Here is a 24,440-nt window from a genome sequence, read left to right on the forward strand (position 1 = left end):
TGCTGTCGTGACTGTGTTGACCGTGCATTGACTCTTTTTGCAGGGCCTTGCTTAGAGAAAGACATAATGTCCTCCCTGCTTCATAGCCTTTCTCCCTCTTCGTTTTCCTCGCCATAATCATAGCATGCTGATCAATGCCTTCATGACAAGTGGGATCTCAACAGAGGTTCCCATCAGTGGAGAAGAGAGGATGGTGGGTTATCGCCAAGTGGTGCTTGAGTGTAAATTAGCAAGGTAGGTGTCTGAGCTGGCACTTATCAAGGGTGGATGGTACACATGGAGGCAAGGATCAATGGAGTTGCTGTTGCAAAGGAGGTGTAAGAGAAATGGTCAAGTTGTGTGGGAGTCCCCTGGAAGGAGAAGATTTTACCTAACTGGGACAGCTTTGATACAGCAACTTCACACGTGCTTTGCTCCAGTTTTGCAACCAATTCTTGCCCTGTCTTCTGATGTGTGGCCTCAAAATGGCCTGTGATTTCAGTGCTGAGCTGCATTCTCCATGTCATGCTCTGTACTATTAGATTGTCCAGACAGGAACCTCCAATGTCCTTGTGGCCTTTTATTGTTCAAGATGCTATAGAAACACTTTGTGGTTTATTCAGGCAGGCTACTTGATGAAGAAATGGGCCGGACTTCCTTTCAAGAGTTGCCAATGTTGACGTCTTGTCTGGGCATGTACTCCCCAAAGTTTTGTAGACCTGGCACCATGCAGCAGCTCAGGGCACCATGGTGTATGCCCATGCTGTGAATATTGTGCCACTGATGAGTGTTTTCATCATAACACTCAACGCTGGAAGCAATATCTAAATCACTGTAGCCACCAACCACAAACAACAGACCATCCACCACTTCAATGCCAAAGTTCTGGTGAGGTATCAACGTGCTGGGAACTGTGCGCCATGTCTTGGCAACAGGGTTGTAAACTTCTGTGCTCCGAAGCCAGTTGGCTCCATCAAATCCTCCGACCTAAGAATGACAAGGGTACAGAGTTGAAATGGGCCTTTCCTCACCCACTGAGTCAGCTGAACCATTCCACGCACAAGTCGGATGGTGACCGGTCCTGCCTCGCTGACTTCAGCTGGAGCACTGCTGAGAGCAGGTGAGCTCAAAACACAGTGCCTGCTTGTTGCAGGCTGCTCCCTTGTTCTTTCTGGAGCTTCCAAAAGTATTTTGGGCAATTGTCAGGTTCTACACTTCCACAGAGTTCAAATGCAGTACCTGGATTGGACAACCAAGACCAAGCGAATGTTCTGTGCTGTTAAAGCTGTCAGCAGCAGCAGCAAATATTTTCTTTGCTGCAGCTGCTGGAAAACTGTCCACAAGGTTTTCATAACAAAAACTGTGCAGGTGATAGTGTTCTCAGGAGGTGGATCAACCATTCTGTCTCTGACCTTCTTCCCTAAATCACACCTACAAGCAAATAGCCAGCCTGAAAATCTAGGAAATGCAGATTAGCAAAAGTCAGTCCTACAAGTGCTGGGTGGTGTTACAGCAGAGGTACCACCTCTCCCTTACCGCATACACTTCTTTTCCATATGCAGTCACAGCTAGTCAGCTTCTTCCACTTCCCATCATAGCTATGAAGGTCCATTGATTCTTTGTGGCATCATATACTTCAGCCGTCATCAAGTGTTCATTTCTGTTGAACCCACCACATATATAGACCTGTTTACAGGAGAAAAAAAAAAACCAAAAAAACAGTGTGAGCAGGGCAGTGATACCCTTGGTGGGAGAACACAGGGAGGAGAAAATGAATGGTGGGGCCAGATTTGGGGTGGGGTGGGTTGGTTTGTTCGGGGTTTTTTTTTATGGGAATGGTCATCCTGGGTTTGAAGTAATAAAAGTGCAGTGAGTTATTCAGGCCAGCAGGATTTAGACCCTTTATTTCCTGAAGTTCCTGGAGCAGAGAGGCACGGTGTTTCACTAGTGGCCGGGAAAAGCACTGTCCGGCAGCAAATGGGCTCTTGACGATACCAGTTCTGGAAGAGTTTTACCACTCTGGTCTGCATCTGTGCCACAGCAGTCAGTTGATGCCTCTTAAAGAGCTTTATATCTGTAACTCCAGGATTTGATGAATAAGGTTTATGTGAACTTTCCTCCTCTTTATTTTAAATGATTCCTCATGTTAAAGGGAGCATTTGTTACCTTTCCTGCTCCCACAGCTCCTCTTTTCTCTCTAGATGATGAACTGGGAGCAGTAACTGTTTTTTTCACTGGCTGAGCTCCATGGAAGTCCCTGCCTTAGTCCGTGCAATAGGAAAGGAAAGGCACTTGCTTACTGTGTAACGTGGCACACTGATGTTTGTTTGGTTCCTTGTCCTGCTCACCAGACTCCAACCTTAACTGTTTTCTGTAATCTCACAGCCTGTTTACCTTTTCACACAGCGTGATCACACTAGCATCGCCTCTCCACTCATGCATGGGGGCAATCGGTGCCCACTGGTTCATCTCTGGGTTGTACCGTTCTGCTGAGATGAGGGACATGAATCCATCAAAACCTCCCATGGCATAGAGCAAATTCCTGAGAATGGCGATGATGACGTGGCCGTACCACGAGTGCATGGGTGCAAGCCACTGCCATGTTTTCTTCAGTGGGTCAAACCGCTTGACGCTGCTGAAACAATCCCTGCCATCAAATCCTCTGATAAGATAGACAAAGCCTTTAAAATAAACTATATTGTGATAGGCAAGGGGGGCTTTCTTGCTGACATTCACCCGCTTGTCTGCACAGGAATCGTATGTCTCCATGGCATTGGTTGGGAACCCCCTGCTCGAGCCTCCGATATCAAACAAGATGGCATAGTGCAGGTGAGGTTGACTGAGCAGGTGGGTGGAATCAGAAGATGGGCCATGCATCTGGAGGTTGGACATTTCTGCCTGTGCGTTTGTGATGAGAACTTTGCAGTTCTTGTTGTCCTTCACATAATCATGTGTTTTGACCTTGCTCAGCAAGTATTCTGCTTGCACCTGTGCCAGTCGAACCTGAAAAATGCCAAAAGGAGGTTAGGATATTAATGCAGATGGCTTTACACCTTGGTATCCTTTGTGGATGGCTCCAAGCTGTGAGCAGCACGAGGAGGCTGCAATTTCCTCCAGTCTCACAAGCAAAGCAAAGCGGCTCTGGCTCAGCTGTCCCATGACAAGCTCTGCAAGGCCGCCCAGGCCCACACCGTGACAGTACCCACGTTGTCCAGGAAGACTGCAATGTGCTGCCTCCTGTCCTGCAGGAGGACACAAAACCTTTATAGTGCTGTTGATTGTCCTACAGTGTGCGTAAAGCCACAGCAATGAAGCTGTCACATTTCAGAATCAGTTCAAGTGTCTAAATTCTTTTATCCTAACACAGAGATTTGCAGCCTTTTAAGGGTGGTATGGCTGGACAAGCTTCCTTTTCCAAATTAGAGCTGAAGTGTGCGGGCATGAGCTCAGCAGAGGTTGGAAATGGTGCTAAAGGGGCAAAATGCAGTTGATGATAGACCAGTGATGCCCATTTCCACGCAGGTAGAGAAGGATTTGAAGCACAGCTGGTCCCTTCTGCTTACCTCAATGCTCATCTCTTAGCCATACCCACTCCCAAAATGTGCCCAAGTTCCCTCCATGCTATGTGATATAAGCTGTCAAATCCTGCACTAGCATAATGATGTTTAAGCTACCGGGCACTTTATGGTGCTGATATATTAGCATGCATAAAATTAGCTAACAATGCAGGATCTACTAGCGTTCATCCTTTTATACCCTTTTGCCTTCAAATTGATAATGTAGCAGAATCCACTTTCCCACCCACCCTTCTCCTTGGGTTTTGAAAGCAATTTTCTTTTCTAAAAAGTGAGTTTCAGGGCACTACCTAACCTTATAGTAGAACAAGTGTTCGTCCATGTGCCTGGTACTTAACTGGGAAAACAGAAGGGACTGAGATAGGGAAAGCGGACAAACAACTGTGCAGGTTTAAATGTGAGAAACAAATGGCATTTCTCAGTTCCCGGCTGCTCTCTACTCACTTGGACAGAGTGGTTCAGTAGGGCCTGACATATGGCTCAGCGTGATGGGAGTGGTACAGCATCCTGCTGTGCTGGTGGTGCATCTCTGCCCCAGCCTTAGATACAGAGACATGGATAAAACACATATGTAAACCTCAGGCAAAGATTCAGAATTATGTGTTTCTGTTCCACAAATTAACATTTACATTACAAGAAGCTCTAACCATCTGCTGAGGCAGCTTTAATCTCTCTTTGAGCTGCTGCTTGGCCTGAGTGTCTGTCCCAAACTCTGTTTTGTTTGCTTTACCCTTTCACTTTTCTAGAGGGGCGGACCGTGAAGGGTGATGGAGCATATTCTGAGGGCGGAGTTGAAGTGGGAAGAAAGGAGCTTTTTCCTCAAAAGATTGTTGAAAACTCTTCCCAGGCAAGTATCATCAGCTACAAGTGTCAATTAAATTAAGAAATGCATGGGGAGAGTAGCGGAGAACATTTAACACTTCTGGCCACACCTGCTGAATGGCTCTCCCCATAGGCAGCAGATAGCACTAGAGACAAACAAAAAAAATTATTCTTCAATCTAGGAGCAAACAAGTTGCACAATGCAAAGCGCATCCCTCGATAACATGAGAGGAAAGCTCTTGGATGTAATGATTAATTTTAACTCTTCTGAGTGCTGGGGGAATTGCACCCATTAAATGAGGCACCAGGAACACCCATGCAGTCTCATGCACTTAGGTCCTGTGTCACATCACCAGTCAGTGTCGATACTGTGGTCTGTTTCTTGCACTGGCCCAGCTGGGTCTGAGGTAAAGAGTCAGGAGTGGAAGCAAACTTTGCTTGATGTTGTGCTGCAGCTGTGGAGTGAGTCTCTGAATGGGAGGCCCATGCTCCAAAACCCCCTGTTGGATGGCTTGATCCTCAGCTTGAGCTTAGCATTGCATTGCCTCTGTCCATCGTGCAGCATTACATGCATGGGGGAGGTCCTAACAGGAGAGCAGAAGTTTGAGGTGTGTAACTGGCATATTGGCTCTGCTGACATGAACACCATATGCCCAGTGGAGCCAGGATTACACCCACGGTTACTCTGGTTTGCCTTGCATCTCAGGGTGTAAATACATTGCAGATGTAAGACTTTGCAGACAACCCCTCAGAAAGTAAAGCAAATGTATGTGTGGGTTTGGGACTGGAGATGAGAAGGACTGTGAGCACACCATCAACCAGAACAGCGCAGCAGTGATTAGTGCTTCAGCATGTCACCAACCCCTGTGGCCAACCTGTTGGGGCTTGGAGTCTCCCTACTACTCCAAGTAGCACATAGCACAAAGCTTGGGAAGGGGAGGGGGGACTGCTCATAATAAATAATTTGGAAGTATTTAATGAGCTAGAGAGGATTTCTTGGAGGATCATTTATCCTCTCTCACCTCTTCTGTTTACTTCCAAATGGTATCTTAATTGCTTTTCTCCTACTTGTCCCTCAATTAAAGCCTCTCTTCACTTTCGCCTTTATTTTCAGCAGATGACTTAATTTTCCTTATTTACTTCTTAATTAATGATCTGGCACTTTTTGCCTTCTCTAAACTCATTGCATTGAAAACTGTCCTTAACTACTGTTCCTTGGGAGCAGGAAAATGAAATTTGTTTGCTCCAGACAAAATTAATCTGACTCTTCACTGTGTTTCCTTTCTTCTAATGAAGCCAATGTAGCTTAAATCATTGATTGCATAAAATTATTTTCTGGGATCAGATACCCCTTCTTCTGTCATTTATGGTAATGCAGATACATTAAAGTTAGTTCTCTTCTGTGATCAGTATTTTTCTGCAGGAGAAATCAGTACCTGCAAGAATTGTTTGTGGGATTTAAACAATAGTAGTGTTTTCTACAGTTTTTCACAGGTCTACAATTTTTCCAGTGTCTTTTCTGTGGATGTCCTCTTGGCTATGTGCAGCAGATGTGCATATAACTCTTGAATAGCAAAGTGAGATACATGTAATATATGTGCTCACTGAAAAACTAACAGTGTAGAAAAAAAGGCAATGTACTCACTGGCATGGCTTTTAAACAGATGTAATTTATTCACTTCCTCATAGGTCTGAATCATTTATTTGCTGTGATTTTTTCAAGTAGCACTCTATTTCTAGCTTTTAGCCATATCATCAGTTTGTGAGTAGGTGAAGGTGAATGTGATGCCTACTGCCTGTTTTCCAATTATGCTTAAAATATCATCACACAGAGAATACTAGATTTTGGGTTTCCCAGGGGCAGAGCTGGCCCACAGCTGTGAGCAGGTTGCCCCAGGGCAATTCTGTCTCAATCGTTCCGTACTACAAACCCACTCTATCCCAAGTCTTTCTGCATCATTAAGTGGGGCTGCTTCTCATTACCTAAACAGGATAGTCTTGTGCACAACCTAACAGGTTTTCCATGTGGAGAAGCACACAGCTAACCAATCAGTCTACAGGGGCATTACGTTCTTCAGGAGACCATTGATCACCACACAGAAGTGGACAGCAGCCTCCTGGGAGACCAGGTAAGCAGTGAATGAGTAAGACCGTGCTCACATATTTATGTTGACAGTCAACCCCTTATTCACCAGCTGCTGATACTACTGAAACCCAAGACTACACACAGATCAAAGAAGAGTGAATGGGAAGACTTGAATTCTATGGAAAGAAATTTTCCATATTCTCTGATTGAAAACTGTTCATAGCATCTCATGAGACATACAGGAGACATCCCAAATGAATGATGTATCTTTAGTGCAAAGCGACACTGTGGTGCTGCTGAAGGTAGAGGCAGTTATTTGTGTTCAGCCACATGACACAAATCATTGCACTCAACAACTTTTTTGCCTCAGTCTTCACTGGCAAACTCTCCCTCCACACCTCTTGACCGCAAGGCAGGGACTGGGTAAGAAAAGTCCCTCCCACTGTCAGAGAAGATCAGGTTCATGACCACCAGGGGAACCAGAACATACAGAAGTCTGAGACCAGATGAGATGCATGCCAGAGTCCTGAGGGAATTAGCTGGTGTAGTTGCCAAACCACTCTCTGTGATATTTGAAAAGTCATGTCAGTCAGGTAAAGTCCCCGGTGACCAGAAAAAGGAAAACATTGCACCCATTTTTAAACTGGGTAGAAAGGACAACCCTAGGAACTACCAACCTGTCAGCCTCACCTCTGTGCCTGGGAAGATCATGGAACAGATCCTCCTAGAAGCTCTGCTAAGGCATATGGAGGACAGCAAGGTGATTCAAGACAGCCAGCTTGGCTTCACCAAGAGCAAGTCCTGCCTGATCAACCTCATGGCCTTCTATGATGGAGTAACTACATCAGCGGACAAGGGAAGAGCTATGGATGTGGTCTATCTGGACTTCTGTAAGGCCTCTGACACAGTCCCACACAACATCCTTCTCTAAATTGGAGAGATACGAATTTGATGGGTGGAATGTTTGGTGGATGAGAAATTGGTTGGATGGTCACATCCAGAGGGTAGTGGTCAACAGCTCAATATCCAGATGGAGATCTGTGACAAGTGGTGTCCCTCAGGGGCCTGTACTGGGACCAGTACCGTTCAATATCTTCATCAATGACACAGGCAGTGGGATCAAGAGCACCCTCAGCAAGTCTGTGGATCACATCAAGCTGAGTGGTGTGGTTGACACGCCTGAAGGATGGGATGCCATCCAGAGGGACCTGGACAGGCTTAAGAAGGGGGCCTGTGTGAACCTCCTGAGGTTCAACAAGGCCAAGTGCAGGGTCCTGCACCTGGGTAGGAGCAACCCAGGGTATCAATACAGACTGGGAGAAAAAGGGATTGAGAACAGCCCTGCCAAGAAGGACTTGGGAGTGCTGGTGGACCCAGAGTGCTCAGCATGACCCAGCAACGTGCGCTTACAGCCCAGAAGGCCAACTGTATCCTGGGCTGCATCAAAAGAAGTGTGGCCAGCAGGTTGAGCGGGGTGATTCTGCCCCTCTACTCCACTCTGGTGAGACCCCACCTGGAGTACTGTGTCCAGCTCTGGGGCCATCAGCACAGGAAAGACATTGATGTGTTGGAGCAGATCCCGAGGAGGGCCACAAAAATGATCAGCGATGTGTTGGAGCAGATCCTGAGGAGGGCCACAAAAATGATCAGAGGGGTGGAACACCTTTCCTGCAAGGACAGGCTGAGAGACCTTGGGTTGTTCAGCCCAGAGAAGAGAAGGCTCCAGGGACACCTTATTGCGGCCTTTCAGTACTTAAAGGTGGCCTACAGGAAAGATGAGGACAAAGTTTTTATCAGGGCCTGTTGCAAAAGGACAAGGCTTTAAACAAGAAAAGTGAAGATTTAGACTAGATATAAGGAAGAAATTTTTCACACTGAGGGTGGTGAAACACTGGAACAGGTTGCCCAGAGAGGTGGTAGATGTCCCATCCCTGGAAACACTGAAGGTCAGGTTGGACAAGGATTTGAACAACCAGACCTATTGCAATATGTCCCTGCTCATTGCAGGGGGGTTGGTCTAGATGACCTTTTAAGGTCCCTTCCAACCCAAACTATTCTGTGATTCTATGATTGTCTTTTATGTTTGAATTCTTTGGTATACCTGCCAATAGAACTGCTAAGCAAGTACAGCCGTTGAAGTACATTTTATATGTTGGTCCTACCAGTTGCTTACTACCTCTCAATGTCTCCAAGAGATATTTGTGTGTGTACTAAGGTACGTTTGCTGTATAGTTTAAATTAGCATTAATAGAACAGTATAAAAAATAAGGCACTAATAGCTTTATGAATATTCATGGTAAAGTCATGTGGCTTTTGGTAACATATTATTCTCTTTTGTGAGTGCTTTAATGACTTGCTGTTTTATTCATGCAAACAGTTGCAACCCCTGGGTGTTTCACAAATATTAGAATGCAGGTCTCCCTATCCTCCAGAACAGTAATTAGAGTAATTGTCCCACTCTAGATTTGCCTTCAAAAAAGACATCCATTTGGAGAGCAAAAACACATGACTGGGACAAGTCATTGAGGCACTTTACTTAAAATACATTAAATACTAAGCAGTGACTACTGTACAAACAGCCTGTAAGCCAGAACATGGTGAACCACCTGAAATCAGGCCCGGTTCACAGAAATGTTCACAAGGAGGAATACAATAGTTCTTCAGATGATTTATTTGAAAAGAAAAAAATTAATCAAACTGTGTTCTCCCTCATGAGTATGTAAGTCATTCACACACTGCCTGGGAACTGGTTTAACGACCAAGAACTTGCCAGAACCACACTTCTGAGTCCTATTGCATCTTCAAGTCTGGTCGTAGTCACTGAAGTCAGACCAGCAGCGCTTTGCTTATAATTTCCACACCCACATTGCAGTATGTTTCTGAGAATCACAGAAATATTTTTGAGAGGTGGAATAAAGGTGTTCACTAAGCTTATCTCTAGATTTAATAAATGTGTTAGAACATCTGCTAGTATCGGTGATTTTCAGAGTTCAAGATTATAAATATGTTTCACTGTAATAAAAATAATCTCTGCTAGGTTGCACTGAATCCAGGAAAAATTGATGACAAAACTGCAGTCTTTTCAGAAAGAACCATTAAGAAAATTCATTCTGTTTAAAAAGAACTTCTGATGTTTGCCAATGATGTGCATTGACAGAAAGGAAAAAAAATGAAAGTTTCTAAAAAGATTTCCAGCCAAAGTGCTGATTTCTCTTTCAAACCTATGACGTTGGTAAGTCCAATAAAGCTCTTTCAGTGGATGGATAGTCTATATGGCCCTTCTTAGAGAATAAGTCACATTTAAGAACAGTACTGAATGCCCAACATACAATATTAGTTACCATGTTAAAAAAAAAAAAGTCATATAATTTCCCATTCTGCAGAATCCTGTGAATTATCATCTTCTGCAACTTCATGCAGTTCTTTAGCTCTGTCCTCTGTGTTTAATAGTAAACTATGATTTTTAGGCAGCTTCCTGTTGTGATACATTAGAAGGAACTGTTAGATCATTGTACTGCTCCAGAGCAGATAAAATTGCTATTGCTTATAGAAAATGGCATATGATTCATCTGATTAAACAGTCAGCTGATCAACTGGGAAAATAAATAAAATAAAATAGAACAAAATATACCATTAGACTGAACCATGTACTGTTATTACTATTCTTTTACTAAAAGAGAGATAAAGGCAGCAATGAAATCTCAAGAATGTGGAAGAAATTGTACAGCCATCAAGTGAAAAAAAGTCTTTGCCCCAAACTTCTAATAATCTTAGCCTCATTCTCCAATGTCATCTCCCAAACCATGCAATAAAACCCACCCCTTCTGTACACCCATCTCAATGAAACAAAATCTCAGTCTTATAACCTCAGACCAATGTATGCCTTCCAGCTGTAGCCACAGAAGCTCTGGTCCACACTCAGAGCCCCAGGACTGTCCTTACAGACACCTAAAGCAAGTCCACACGTCCATACTCTGCCCTCGTGGGTCTGGCTCTGTGTCTTGAGCTAGAAACCTAGGTCCCAACATTGGCAGGGTCCTTGCAGTAGATGTTGTACTGGGACAACCACCCCTCCTGTGACATAAGTTATGCAGGAGGCAACTCCAGCACAGAAGGATTTGGTGAGCATCAGTAGCTGCCTGTGTGTATCTGCCAGGGAAGTCACTGCCAAGTGGCAAGTTATCTGCCACTACAGCCATCGCATGCCTTTTTTGAGATGATCTCCGTTCTACCAGCGGTAGATTTACTATACCTTGGGATCTTCTGCTGCTGACAGGGGCAGCACCATGGGCTTACACAGAGAATTTTCTTCCTTCCTGTAGCTTTATAAAATAAACAGGAAGTTTTGTCCACTGTAAAAAGAGGAGGAGACAGCAAGGAGGCAGAATTACTGTTTGAGCAAAAGAACCCGGCAGTTTCATGAATAAATTTGTTGTAGCTCTGAGAGTAGGCTTGCCACACAGACTTGCAATTTGCCTTCAGTTTTCATTGTACCATCCCAGTCCCTGACACTAACACTGGTACAAATCTTACAGGGACTAACATCAGATAATCTCTTTATGTGGTATTTAAAGCAAAATGTCACAAATATTTCCAAACTTGTCCTCGTATGTACTACAAGCATAAAAAGAATTAATTCAGCATGAGTCTCCCTCTCAAGATGAGAAACACGGGTTGAGAGGCAGATCCTCGTCAGTAAAAATCCCTGGGTGTGCCCTAAAATGACATTAATACATGAACTTGTGCCCTTGTGTGAAGAAAATGTCTTCAGACCTAATTTGGCTTCATCCTTCCAGCAGAGAGAGAAGCAGACCTGCAGTGATGGGAACAAAGGTTGCACTTCAGAAAACAACTGTTGGGAAGTGAAGGTGGCCCTAGGAAGGTTTTAGGAACCAAAACAAGAAAATAGACTGTGTGCGGACTCAGCATGTGCCACAAATATAGAAACCCTCACAACCTAAAACCTCTTCCCTAAAGTGGTCCTTACTGTGGACTCTGACTCACTATTTGTTAGCTGGGCAATTTAGAGCTTCTTATAAGAAATCTCAGAATTAGGCAAGAAAACGTTATCTGCCTTGTAGCTTGTTTCATGCTGAAAGGGAAAAGTTTGCCATGGCAGAATAGGGAGGAGGAGGGACAAAGCCCCAATTGGGACAGAAATCCTGCCAGAACCAGTCTCTGCAGAGGGAGGCAGACTGGGGATGTGGCTGGAGATAAAACTGCGATTGCTCTGGTTGTGTCTGTGGCAGGAAAAGGTGTGGACGTCAGCTAAGGTATTACTCTTAAGCTTTTTGCTATTCATGTATCCAGAGCCAAGACGTCTGACAAAAGCTTGCTTCATTTTTGGTCTGAGTCTATCCTGACAAGAACAGGGTGACATGAGCATCCATACAGCACTGCAACTGCTCCTGGCCCTTTCAGGCCAGAAACTCTTACCCATAATATTTGTCCTGTTTCTCTTTTCACTGCCTGCAAGTGTTTCAGGCCAGAAACTCTTACCCATATCCTGTTTCTCTTTTCACTGCCTGCAAGGAGACTTCCCATGAACTTCGGGAGATCTAGCTGGGTGTCTGGGGAGCTGCTCTTCCCCATGGCAGCATGGTCTGTCTCAGTGTCTTGTTTCTCAGAGTTATTGACCACACACCTCCTAGGTCAGTGATTGTCATCGGGTGGCTGGTGACCAATTTTCTGGGCCACCAGCGGGCATTTGTGTTTCTGACAATATAAACAGTAAGTATTCATCCAAGTCTTCTTTCTGAGACTGGTAGCCGGAGTTTTGCACCTTTCCTTACAACACTCTGGGATCATGGAAAGCTTTGGCAGCTCTCCCCCGTGGTGCTGCTCAAGAGAGCTCTGACAGAGGTACCCAGGCGGGCAGTGCAGCTTCCACCTTGGAAAAGCACTGACTGTGGGCATGAGGAGATCTGCACCCATGATAGGGAGGTTACCGTTACACTAATAGCGCCGTCTTAGTGGTCTAGTTAATGGTAGGTGAGCGTGAAGCATCCTAGGAGACTCTAGACAGTGTTCTGCATGGGGGCTTGGACTAATCCTGTTACAGATAGCTTTGGTCCTTTAGGCCCCGAACGCACAGGAAGAGGACTTACACGGCTGACCTATATGGTCTTGTTTACAAGAAGCAGCATATCTTCACTCTGTGCTTTCCATTCCTCTTGGATGTCTTCACACCCTTTTTTAAGGATATGCAGAGTCCGCATTCTTTCTGTAATTGCTATACTCCGTGCAGTGTATGCTGTTCTGGAAAGAAGATGCATTCAGTAAACATTGGCATAATGAAGCCTTCTCTCTTCACTTGTCCACTGGGGAAGAAGAAGTAGCGCTTGGAGGATTGAAGCAACTTTATCTCAGAGAGCTTTTTAAAAGCATTTTTTCTTATTCTGTGAAAAATGGTTTCATGATGGGGGAGGTCAGAGTAGGCTCTTGCCATACACTGCGGTAGCTGAGAACTTTGCTTACTCATTCTGAAGGCGATATTACTAAATTGAAGCAAAAATGTTTTGGTTTTCAACTTTTTAAAGGCAATTTTTTGCACTGCTGCCATCAAAACATTATGGTGCCAGGTGAGATAGCACCTTGAAAGAAAAGCTGCTACTGAGCTGCTTGACAAAAAAAACAGAAAAGCAAAGATTTCTGGGAGAGGATTTAGATTTTAATTTTGTGGACTCATAATGAAACACAGATAAAACGAGTTTATGGAAAATGAATGCATGTTTGTCAGCTGAAATTCTCAGAGGTTTTAGTTTTATAATTTAAATGGCCCAGATTTTACGTTAGTGAAACCTCTTTCAATACTTCAGTGCTAGAATGTACCCATGTGATATAACTCGTTAAATTAATCTTTACAAACAAAGAAAACAGGTAGCATCTCTAATTTATGTCAATTCACATTTGCACACCTCTTGTCAACTCGACCAGAACATTTACTTCAGCTGTCTGAAGAGAGAATCAGATCTTTGAATTTACTCTAAATGCATACATTCGATCAACTACTTCTGTTAAACAGCAAATTGAATTAAGAATATGTGGATTACAGCTGTACTGGAAACAGAGAATTAAAACTAAATTCTTCAAGACAATTGAGCTTGAATAACTCTGAGCGCTTCCTTCAAAGAATCATTTTAAGGGTTTCTGGAGAGATTTTGCTGGGCATTGTATCTCTATTCTGAAAGGAATTATGACACCCTAAATAGCATGACTTCAGTATTGTTCAATGAAGTGCTGTAGTTCATTAAATGGTAGAGGACGGGTAAAGCTTCTTTTGTTCACTTTCATGTAAAAAGCCTAAAGCAAAAGTGTTTAAGCAGTTTGAAAGACAGAAGTTTACCATATTGCAAAATGTTGAACTTGTTCCCCAACAGTTAAGTGGTTGTGAAACCTTTAATAATATGGACATTTCCACTGTGACAAGCACTGATGTGGTAATACATGAGTAACTCACCCATCTTTAGAGGTACACTAACTGGCCTTGTGCAACGAAGAAGCAGATGGGAAGAGGTTTTAAAGCTAGTTGGTTGGATCCAACTGGAGCAGTAAGAAGCTTCAAGTTAGCTGTGAACTCTGCAATTGTAATATCTTACATCAGCTGTCCAATGAGTCACTGTGCACGGTTTTCACTAGACTAGAGAAATGCCCTGTGCTAATTTTTCACTAGTCAATATTTGGGTCTAGATCCTCAAAGAAACTTCACTGCTGACCTGATTTTAGGTGCCTCAATGAGAGCATCAGTATGCATCCCTCTGAGCCCAGCTCAGAGTGCTCTTCCATCCCAATGTCCCAAAGGAAACAAACCGGCCTCTCGATGGATGAGCAATCACTGAAGGGGAAGGAGCACCAGAGAAGTGTTGATGTGGAGCAGGACAGGGCACCTGGCAGCTCTTTTGTGAGGACAGGCTGATTGGGGTCCCGGCTGCTCAGGTGCATGAGATGCCTGTCTACTGCTCTAAGTGAGATGCCTGTATTTTGGAAAGAGATCAGTCTTACAGACATCCCCATGGGCATTTCTAGAAGCTAGCTGAGATGACTACCAGCTCAAGGTCTTGGCTTCTCATAGCCACAAGCCTGTGCTCACTGTACAGAGCAAGGAGAGTGCAAAGTACTTTGGTCATGGCTGTGACTTCTCTAGGAAGTTGAAGACCAGGTCCTATATGACTGAATCTAGGAAAGTTTATGTTCCATGTCAGATCTAGTCCTTTGTCAAGAATAATTTTCTAGAATCATTTTAATCATCACAACTTATTACATATGAGATATTCCCAGAGGTAATTTCTTTTATAGAGGGTGTTTTTCTTATCTACAGAAGACCTTCATTGCTTAGATCTTATTTAGAGAAGTCAGTCTCTGTAGAGAGGTATTTATTTTTAGGTTAAATTAAGTATGCTATTTTTGTATAACGTGCAGTTTATTTCCCCCTCAAATACACTTACAAACATAATGGCCACTGGCTGCTCTACTATGTGTCATGAAAGTCTTCTAAAAATTTAGAGAGTGTATTACATGCTTGAAAACAGTAAGAATCTCTTTGCTTCATAATACCAGATATTATTGTGTTGAGTAGTGACTATTTAAAATTACTTTTGTACTTTATTAGCAGTAAGGAATAGTTTAATACATGATTTTAAAAGCAATGACATTTATGGATATGATGTGGAAAAACCTTTTGGATGGAGAAGCTTATCTTGTACTGAGAGAGAAAATGCTGACTGATGCCAGGAGTTTACAGTAGTGTGCTGGCCTGTTCTAGAAAAAGAGTGTGCATGTTGAGCACAAGGCTGCACTGCTACAGACTGTAAGCAAGATAAAACCTGCTTTAATATGAAAAGCCATTCACAAATCTAATTGCTAGACTTCCTCTGTAGGACTTACTGAAAACTCTTCCACAAAAGATGATTTAACGGGTCTGAAGGCACAGACTCTTACTGGGATGCCACCAGTCATGAACCATTGCCAGGGAAGCCAATGATATTTTGGCAAGAGGCTGCTCAGGGCAGGGCAGTGAGGTGACCACCCTGTGGCTTAAAGGAAGCAGTCCTATGGGAAGCCCGGAGGGTAAGAATGGAAAGTGCAGGAGGAAAATATCACAGGGCAGCAGCTTCTCACCACAGATGGGACCATCAGTGACCTTGGCTGCGGAAAGGAAGGCAGGATTAAATCTCCACGGGGATGCGGAATGATTTACAGAACTTCACACATTCACATGAGAGGACCACAGTCCCAACAAGAGACATATATTGTTCTTTCATCCCTGCATATTTTCTTTCCGTAAAATTAACCCAAATGCAGATAGCACTTCTCCCTGATAAGGCTTAGACTTTGTCTTCAAAATATGACATCATGTCTGCAAACTTTTAACATGAGAATAACTGAGATAGATGAGGGCTTCAATAAACCGTGACATGATATTGTACAGGGATACCTGCAGATGTCTGTTCTGCATCAGGGTGATGGCGGTTAGTGCAGGATTCTTTCTGGGTTTTAGTAAGAAAGGCACAGCTACAGATGCTGTAATAAAATAACTGTTTTAATTAGGTAGAATAAAAAGAGGAATATAGATAGTGAGCAAATCTTGTCTCCCTTCAGATTCTGGGAATCCCACTTTCATGCAGCATCAGATGGACCCTGGCTGCATTTTCCCACAACACACTGCACAGATCCCATCCGTGGAGATGTTCCTCCTCTCTCCCACACAGTGGTACCTTTTATTCTTTGTAAAAAGCAAAGCCATATACTCCCTCCCATCAGGTATCTTCCATAGCACCCACCAGCATGCAGCGCAGGCCAGCATGGGATGTTCCAGCATGGTCCCCTACAGCAGCTACTCATGCTGCTCTCTATGGGCTCCTCAAGCTCTAAGTACAAGGCCCAGTAGAGCAGATATGGCTTGCCCAAGGTCACTAGCTCCTTGAGTACAATGTCTTCCTCAAGGCTCCTGATGCAGTATCGCAACATCTACTACAACAGTACTTAAACAGAAAGGAAAAAATAATTAGCTTTTAATGTAATTAACCATTATTTTGACATACAGTATGTCACAGAAAAAACCCCAACCTTTTAGCTCAGTGACTATGTCACACAGATTCTTCAAAGAGATAATTGAGAAGTATCTTAATGTCTCAGAGCTTAAGCCTACAGTATGATGAGGGATTGTTCAGAGCTCAAGGAAGGATGTGATCATTCTGCATCACTGGGATTTTTTGGTAGCTTAGACAACTTCATAAACTAAACCATAGTCTAACTAAACATCCTGTGACCTCTCTGATCATTCAACCATCTGTGCTCAATTTCAGCAACAAGATAATTGTGGAATTTACCCAAAGAAATATTGCATTGAATGCCAGGTTAGTAACCTGAACAGGTCCTCCTGGCCCTGAAATAGACCAGTGAGAGCTTTTCACCTACTGCAAGCATGGAGCTCACCAAACAGCACATCCACCGAAAAAAATGAAGAAAACAGCAATAAGACGTGAGCACTTGTTTTTTCCCCATGAAGATCCAGAGTTAATATTGAAGATATTTTCACAAAGTAAAGAAAAGTTAGAGCCTTAGATGGGATCTTGGCAAGTGTGCTGAGGCAGTGCAGGTTGAGGGTCCATGTCTGACATGCACAGTGCAACCCATGTAGTTGTATGAGAGTATACATTCATTAGGTCCAGTGTGTCATCAATTTTATAACTGGCAGAAGCTGCATTGTTAACAGGTCTTGAAGCACAAGCTTATTCCATTTTCAATACCACCAGGACAAGTCCTGTCTTCAGCAATTTCCTCTGGTGTTATGTGAATCAGAGCATGACACTGATTGCCTCATGGCCTTCAGTTAGGTATTAAAAGAACAAAAAGATTTCTTTCCTTTAACAAAGGGTAAGAAGCAATCCAGCAATTACAGCTTTTGTTCTCCAAAAGGCCAAATGTATTTGAAGAATTTTGGGTCATAAAATTACTTTAATTAAACTTGAACCACTTCAGGTTGATAGGCTTCTTTTGAGATGTTAATGACTCTCTTGAACCCAGAGAGGTGGTGATGCTGCATCCAACCCCTAAGCCAGCATGTCCCCATCCTTGCAGTTACCATTGCACTTTTTATAGCTAAGCATCAGCTTCAGGTTGAACAGTAGGACTCCATAGCAGAATATCCACAAAGCTGGCAGTGTCGGTCAACAGCTTCATACAAAAGAGAAGCTCAGAGCCCAAATCAAATAGTAGAAACAGGTATGATGTTCTAGCATGCAAAAAGATGCCCATGAGATATACGTATGTAGGGGGAAAGGGAGAAAAAGTAGTAGAGACCGTTTGGAAGCCCATCAGTGGCTTAGTTTTGCTAAAAGAGATTGCCAATTTTTCCATGTTTAATGCTATTCTAGGATACTGTGATGAAGGGGGACTCTGTCAGATTAGGTAGGAATTGATGGGTCTGAGGAAGTTCCTTTTCAAAACAAGATTGGAACAAAAAGAAAATTCAAGAAATTAAAAATAATTGACTTTTATTTTCCTGTCTGCTTCCCTGTTTCCAGCATATCAAGTACAGCAATTCAGACTTTTAAAAACTGTGTCCCCAGGCTATATTTCCTCTGTTAGCCCCACTGTGGCTCTGCCCTGAAGGTAGTTTTTCTTTAAGGGAAGGAGTATCATCCTTAGCCATAATGTCTTTGTCACAGTGAAAGGCTTTTGTCCAGGACCACGTTTAGCTTTTTGGAGCTTTTGATTCTCTTATTTAGACAGGATAATACGGCTCTGGGAACACCACAGGGTTTGGAAACCCTGCTACATGCAGCATGGCATGAAAATAAATACCCTGAATTTGATGGTGTTAGCTTTTGCTCTTCCATCCTTCGAGTGCCTGCTGAAGTAATCATCAGCATCAGCCACTTGCTGGGGACAGGAGATTTTCTGTTGTTTGCAGGTGCAGCCCAAGTCCCTTCCCGTGGTGCTTTTGAATCTCAAATGCCTGTTGGGAATTCCTGAATGCCCAGAGAGCTGCACTGAAAGGAAGAAAGAATTTGGTGAAAACCACAATCTCTCTGTCCTCCTGACAAATCTGAAGTGAGGTCAATACAGAAACGGTTTACTGCTATTTCAGACCTGCCAGATCAACTTCTCTATTGCTTCTACTGGTAATTGCCCAAATTTCCTGACAGATCAGCACTGTGGAAGAGGCCGGCACTGTGTGGGCATTTAAGACTCCCTGGGGAGATGACCAAGTGTCACTCTGGTCGCCTGGGGCAGTGCTTCCTGCTGCCCCACAAGCTGCTGCAGAGGGTTTCCTCCAGCTTCTAAAGATGGTCAAAATGTGATGCCTACGTCCAGCAGCTGCTAGGAAAATGCCCGCTCTTTCTCCTAGTACTGGGTGCAGGCAGCAAACCTTTGATATCTGGGTGGCTGCCCCATGCTGGACACAGCTGGTTCCAGATGGCTCCAGTGGACCCACTGCAGGGCACAGCTGAACCTGTCAGTGAGTCTAGTGGCAACTCTGGGAAAAGATATTTAAGAAAGGCCAAAACACCACATTGCAAAGAGAGGAGTTAAGAAGAAAAAATGTGAGAAACAGCACTGTGAACACCAAGGTGAGAGAAGGAGGAGGGGGAGGAGGTGCTCCAGGCACCAGAACACATTGCCCTGCAGCCTGTGGAGAGGACTTAGGTGGATCAAGTTTACCCCGAAGGACTGCTGCCCATGGAGTAGACCTACTCTTCCCCCGGGGGAAGGAGCAGCAGAGAGGAGCTGCTATGGACTGAGCACCACCACCCATCCCAATCCCCCTGCGCCGTTCAGGTAGTGGAGGAGGTAGAGGATTCAGGAGTGTAGGAGTGAAGATGAGCCTGGGAAAAAGAGGGCAATGGGGAGGAGGTGTTCTATTTTTTGTCTTTCTTTCTCACCATCCCACTCTATTTTAATTGGCAATAAATTAAATTATAATTTTCCCCAAGCTGAGTCTGTTTAGCCCATGATGGTGACTGATAAGTGTCTTCATCTCAGCCCATAAGCTTTTTCATCCTATTTTCTTCTCCTGTCTGGTTGAGGGTGGGGAATGAGAGCAGCTGGGTGGGTGTCTGGCAGCCAGGCAATGGCAGCCCACCACATTCTTTTACCAGGATCCTTTTACTGAATTCTTTATATATACCAGGCATACAGTGCTGACACAGGGAAAAAAAGTATAATTTAGAAATGGCTTAAAATGCAAGAGCCCCTGTTGTCTCCATGCAGACCCCATCACAGTTTGGGTAAAACACATAGATGGAGTATGGTGAGCTATGGTGACAGGTGACAGATTATGAAAGCAGGCAGTTTGGGATTCGCAAAGGCCCCCAGCCCAGATGAAAGTGCCTCATTCAGACAGATTTCTGAATGTTGATGGATTCTTCACCACTTGCCATTCCTTTCCCTTTGTTTCATGCAGATGGATTTTGGTCTTTGCTAGAAACCTTCTGCAGTCTTAGGTGGTGTCCCACCTGCCAGCTGTCTCTGCTCACAACCAACGTTGCGCTCCAGGGTGGAGCACAGTCTTTAGTTTGACTGAATTTGTTAAACACCTGCTGGGACGCTTGAAAGCAGAAGTGTTCTGTTGTCTGAGGCCTGTAAATGGGAAAAAAAACCTGCAAGACAACTGTTCCCCTATGAAGGGAAGAACAAAAGGGCGCTAAAAAAAGACCTTGTTTTCTTCCTAGTAAATACTGCATGAAGGGATGTTTTCTTTAAAGTAACCTTTAGCTCCAGTGTGCAGCGATGCTTTTACTCAGCTAGCTGCTTTTAAAGTTTTTGGCTATGCTTTATAAATGGCAGGGATGTACTTGCCAGGGTGGTGGGAGACTGACATTAACTTCGGTCTGGAGAAAAGAAAACATTTTGCCTGAGAGAGTTCCTCCAGAATTGCCCAGTGCTACTATTTAAGTAGGGTGGCCATCACTTCATTGTTGGGGCCCCCACAAAGGGGTATTAAAAAGGAAACATAAAAGTGTGGCTGTTGCTTCTTGATGTGAAATGCCAACATCTTTCTATCTAAGGCTTAAGGTCTGTTACTGAACAGCCCAAGATGCAAGTTGTCACTCAAGTCCAATGTCTTAGCAAAACCATAGACTTGCAGCTGGTTGAACAGAAAAACTCATATTAAAAATTGTCTGGACTGTGTGTACCCCCAGAGGTCTTTCATGGAGAAGTAAGATGTAGGAACACACTAAAAATAAATGGGGGACCATCTGAACAATCTTCCCACTTTGGACAAACCATGTCTCATTCATCATCTTGATGCCTCTGTGACTTCGACAGATTTTTTTGATAGATGTTCGCAATATTTCAGTACTTTCAAAGATGGGCCTATTCATCTCACAATAATGTCTAACACCTTATTTCTTAATTAATTTCATCTAGTTTTCCAGAGAGCAATAACATATAATGCTGGGCTGAGAAAGAAAGCTATAATTTAATAATCTGCTGATGTCATGGGCTGTCATGAACAGTGGAAAACTACAATTAAATTATAACCATTGGCTCTCAGTGCAATCTGGAATTGATGGCTGTTTCCATATGTAATTAATATACCTATTCTTATTTAGAAACCTTGGGCCTGGCCCATGGTGGCTATAAATTGGTGTTTCCTTGCGGACTTCAAAGGACTACAGCAGCTTAAATTGGCTGGAGATCTGGCTAGTCAGACTTTGGTGACTTATTCTGGGAACAGTGATGAAGTATCAATCCCTTAAAAAAGACAGCCAAGCAGTATTGCCTACAGAAAGACATATGGACTTGCAAAATCACCTTTGTCCAGCTTGATACTGCGTTCCCCGTACCCTGTGCACGTTTGTGCCTGCTTGTGACTCTGCTCCCAGTACTCAAACCTCCCTTTCAGCGGTAATGTTGAGCCTGTATCTAAAGATTTTGGAAAAGATGAACACAAATGACGGCTGGTCTCTTCGTCCCCGTTCAAAGCTATAATCCCTACGCAACCTCCATTTTCTTTTCCTCCAGGTCCTTCTGTTTAATTTCAGTGTGCAATGCTTATACAAAAGCCACGCTGAGTTGCTATTCATTTCATTTCATATTCATCACCAAAAAATGAGGAAAATCATAACTTTTTAGCATGGTTTGAGAGGCAGTGAGCTTTCACCACTCTTACCAGAGCTCGGTGGGTACAGCAAATGTTCAGGACCTTTGAAAATCTGACCTCTTTCTCCTTTATACTTTGTGTGTGCAAGGGCACTGAGCAACTGATCAGATCACATTTTAAATAAGCCATACACTCAGACAAAACCTGTAACTTCAGAGGAACAGTACCCTGGTTTATATCTGACACATTAACAAATTTTACAGGAAAAAGCAAAATAAAAATTTTGCAGCCTCAAGTAAACAAGCTGATTTTTTATTTTTTTAATCACCTAATCGTTCTTTCCCCGATTTCTCTTTCAGAGATTCTGGAGTCTTTTTCCCAACTATCCCTTCTGCCTGGCCATGGGCTGTAATTTCTACCCATGGATTACCCAGCAGAACTGGGCTGTTGGCCATACTCTGCCAGGCTACCAGTGCAATGCACCTGGCTATTTTCAAACAGGTACACAAGATTTGGCAAAAAGAGGCAGCAGCTGTAGAGGGCAAAAAGGTTGAGGAGATTCCCAGACTCTCCCATTATCCTTCAGCACATATGGTCTGCGGACCAGAGCATCCTATCGCACTCTGTCATGGAAAAGTGGACAATTTTCCCTGCTGTATATTCCCTCATTCAAAAATACTCTTTAGGCAAAGCTGAACATTCATGGAGTGAAGAATTTAATTTTATCAATGGGATGGTTTAAATTCTTTTTTGTTTGTTTGTTTGCTTGGGAATGCCTAATCTTTTCCTGTCTTTTTGAAATGACTTTGTAATTTCTAAATATATTGAATCTTATATTGGGAGGAGGGGAAAGAGAAGACGAAGTGAAGTGGAACATTTTACATTACCTACCTCCCACTCAGCCTTTTCCTCAAATATTTTTCATCAAAATTTTCATGTGGCTTCAGAATGAAAACAAACTTCAAACTAGTGAAATTTCCTATAAAATGAAAATCCTGGTTGCCACCTTGCACTAATTTTTACCTGTCTCAAATGTTGAATAAAACCTTTGAAATTCCCGGGGGCACTAAACAGTAGAAAACAGGTTGTGGTTAAAGCTGACTCCTGTCCCTTGCTAGTCCTCTCGCACAGTGAATCCAGCCTTCCTTCCAAATAAGAGAGAAGGAAGCAATCAGCATCGTGCAGTGTTATTGACATTTAATTGATGAGGTGAAGGAACGGTGCATCTGTCTCCATGCATATTTCTGAGTTTTGTGTAGTGCTGGCAGAGAGAAGGGATATTTCTGAGGCAATGTGTGCTGGACACAACTGATGTTTCCATTAAATATCTTTTCTCCTGACGACACAAACTATAAATGTTATGAAATGTCCCCCCAGGTAATTTTGGTGTATGAAGTTTGTTCATACAAAAAACACATATATCAGAAAAGTAATAAACGAAGGGCACAGTGTCATTAAGCAGTGTTTTCATATTAGCATTATGAGGAGTTTGTAACAGGATCTAAACAAAGCCATTAGTCACTGATGGAACCATTAGTAGAAATAACATCACTTGAAGTCCTTTTAGCATTTTTCAGTACACAGATAATAAGAGACTTCAAAATGAGTTTTAAAAGTTCATTTCCAGTCCAATAAACTCTCCTACAACTGGCTAATACCTTCAACGGCAGACTTTTTCATTTTTCAGACTTGGAACAGCAGCTGACCGTTGCTAAAGCAAAACTGAGCTCAGCAAAGGCAGGGAGCTGGTAAACACAGATGTACTGCAGACACAGAAACCTCTCACTGACTTTCAGCTTCACCAGCTTTTCTTTGGTTTCAGGTTGATTGATTAAGACAATTTTGAATCACAGAATAAAATTAATTTCATTCATACATCATTTTGTACCATGCTTAGAATTTTTTTAAATTACGTGCTTTAGGTTAAAGGCATGATCTGGGCAAGAGAGGAATCTTTCTTCCGTCCTGAAGGGCTTGGTTTACCTTATATCCTTTCACATTTTAAAATCAGTTACAATTTGAAGCAGTGATTTTCCTTGGGGGAAAGTGTCATTTTTGTTTCTTACTAACGGTCAGATCAAAGCTAAAATCTGTCATTGATTACCAAAGGATAAAACAAGCAGATAAAAGCAACCAAGCAGCTGCTCATTGAACAGATTTATAGCTGTTTCTGCCAAGGACTTGTATGTCCTTCACAACTCAACAGAGCTGGTCAGAAAAAAAGGCCACATAACACTGGCTTAACTGCAAATCCCCACTTACCACTTATTCTGTTTATTCTATGACTCAGAGAGATAAGAAAAATAGGATAATTACCAAAGACAATAATGCTGTCAGCAAACTGGAACGTTTGGCATTATACCACGACATAATCAGAACTGCACCGAAAGAGTCTCTCAGCTACTCTAACACCAAGGAGAAAACTTCTGAACGTGTCTCAGAAAGTATCCTTCGATCCTGACAGAGGAATCGGAGCATGGAAATTATGCCTCAGGAGGAAAAAGATTGGAAAAGGGGTTAAACGATCCAAAAGAGAGCTTTATCTGACTCTGGCTTTCCTTGCCATTTCCTCAATGAAATTGAAAGATAACAGGAAACACACTGGTTTTAATTAAGTGTTTTAAGAAACACAGTTTTTTAAACCAATTTCTTCTTTTCTCTTTTTTTTTTTTTTTTTTTTTGGTGAAATATTGCAACGATAGCCAGGCTGTAAAACCTGAACACCTCAAAAATATATAAGCTATGACCATGCATAGGCTTGATTAGCAGGTAGGGTGATGACACTGCAGCCTGCGATGTAAGCTGACTTGGGCAACGCTGGGAAGCAGTGTGAGCTGGTGTGCTGGGAACCATGCACCGCCACAGCCACTGGCTCCCAGGCGCTCACTGGGGCTCACTGACCATCACTGGGGGTTCGGGTCTCTGC

The 24,440-nt window shown here is 43.2% G+C and overlaps 1 protein-coding gene across 1 annotated transcript; it reads right to left on the minus strand.

Moving 5' to 3' along the window:
• Positions 1–594: 594 nt before the first annotated feature.
• Positions 595–3,554, minus strand: LOC104295591 (kelch-like protein 10). Its single transcript, XM_009895361.1, is given in 5 exon segments — positions 595–966; positions 1,516–1,665; positions 2,374–2,982; positions 3,186–3,221; positions 3,543–3,554. Coding segments are annotated over 5 exon segments (1,179 nt in total).
• Positions 3,555–24,440: the final 20,886 nt, after the last annotated feature.

Source organism: Charadrius vociferus, unplaced genomic scaffold (genome assembly GCF_000708025.1).
Source record: "Charadrius vociferus isolate BGI_N301 unplaced genomic scaffold, ASM70802v2 scaffold31, whole genome shotgun sequence".
NCBI classification, from domain to species: Eukaryota; Metazoa; Chordata; class Aves; order Charadriiformes; family Charadriidae; genus Charadrius; species Charadrius vociferus.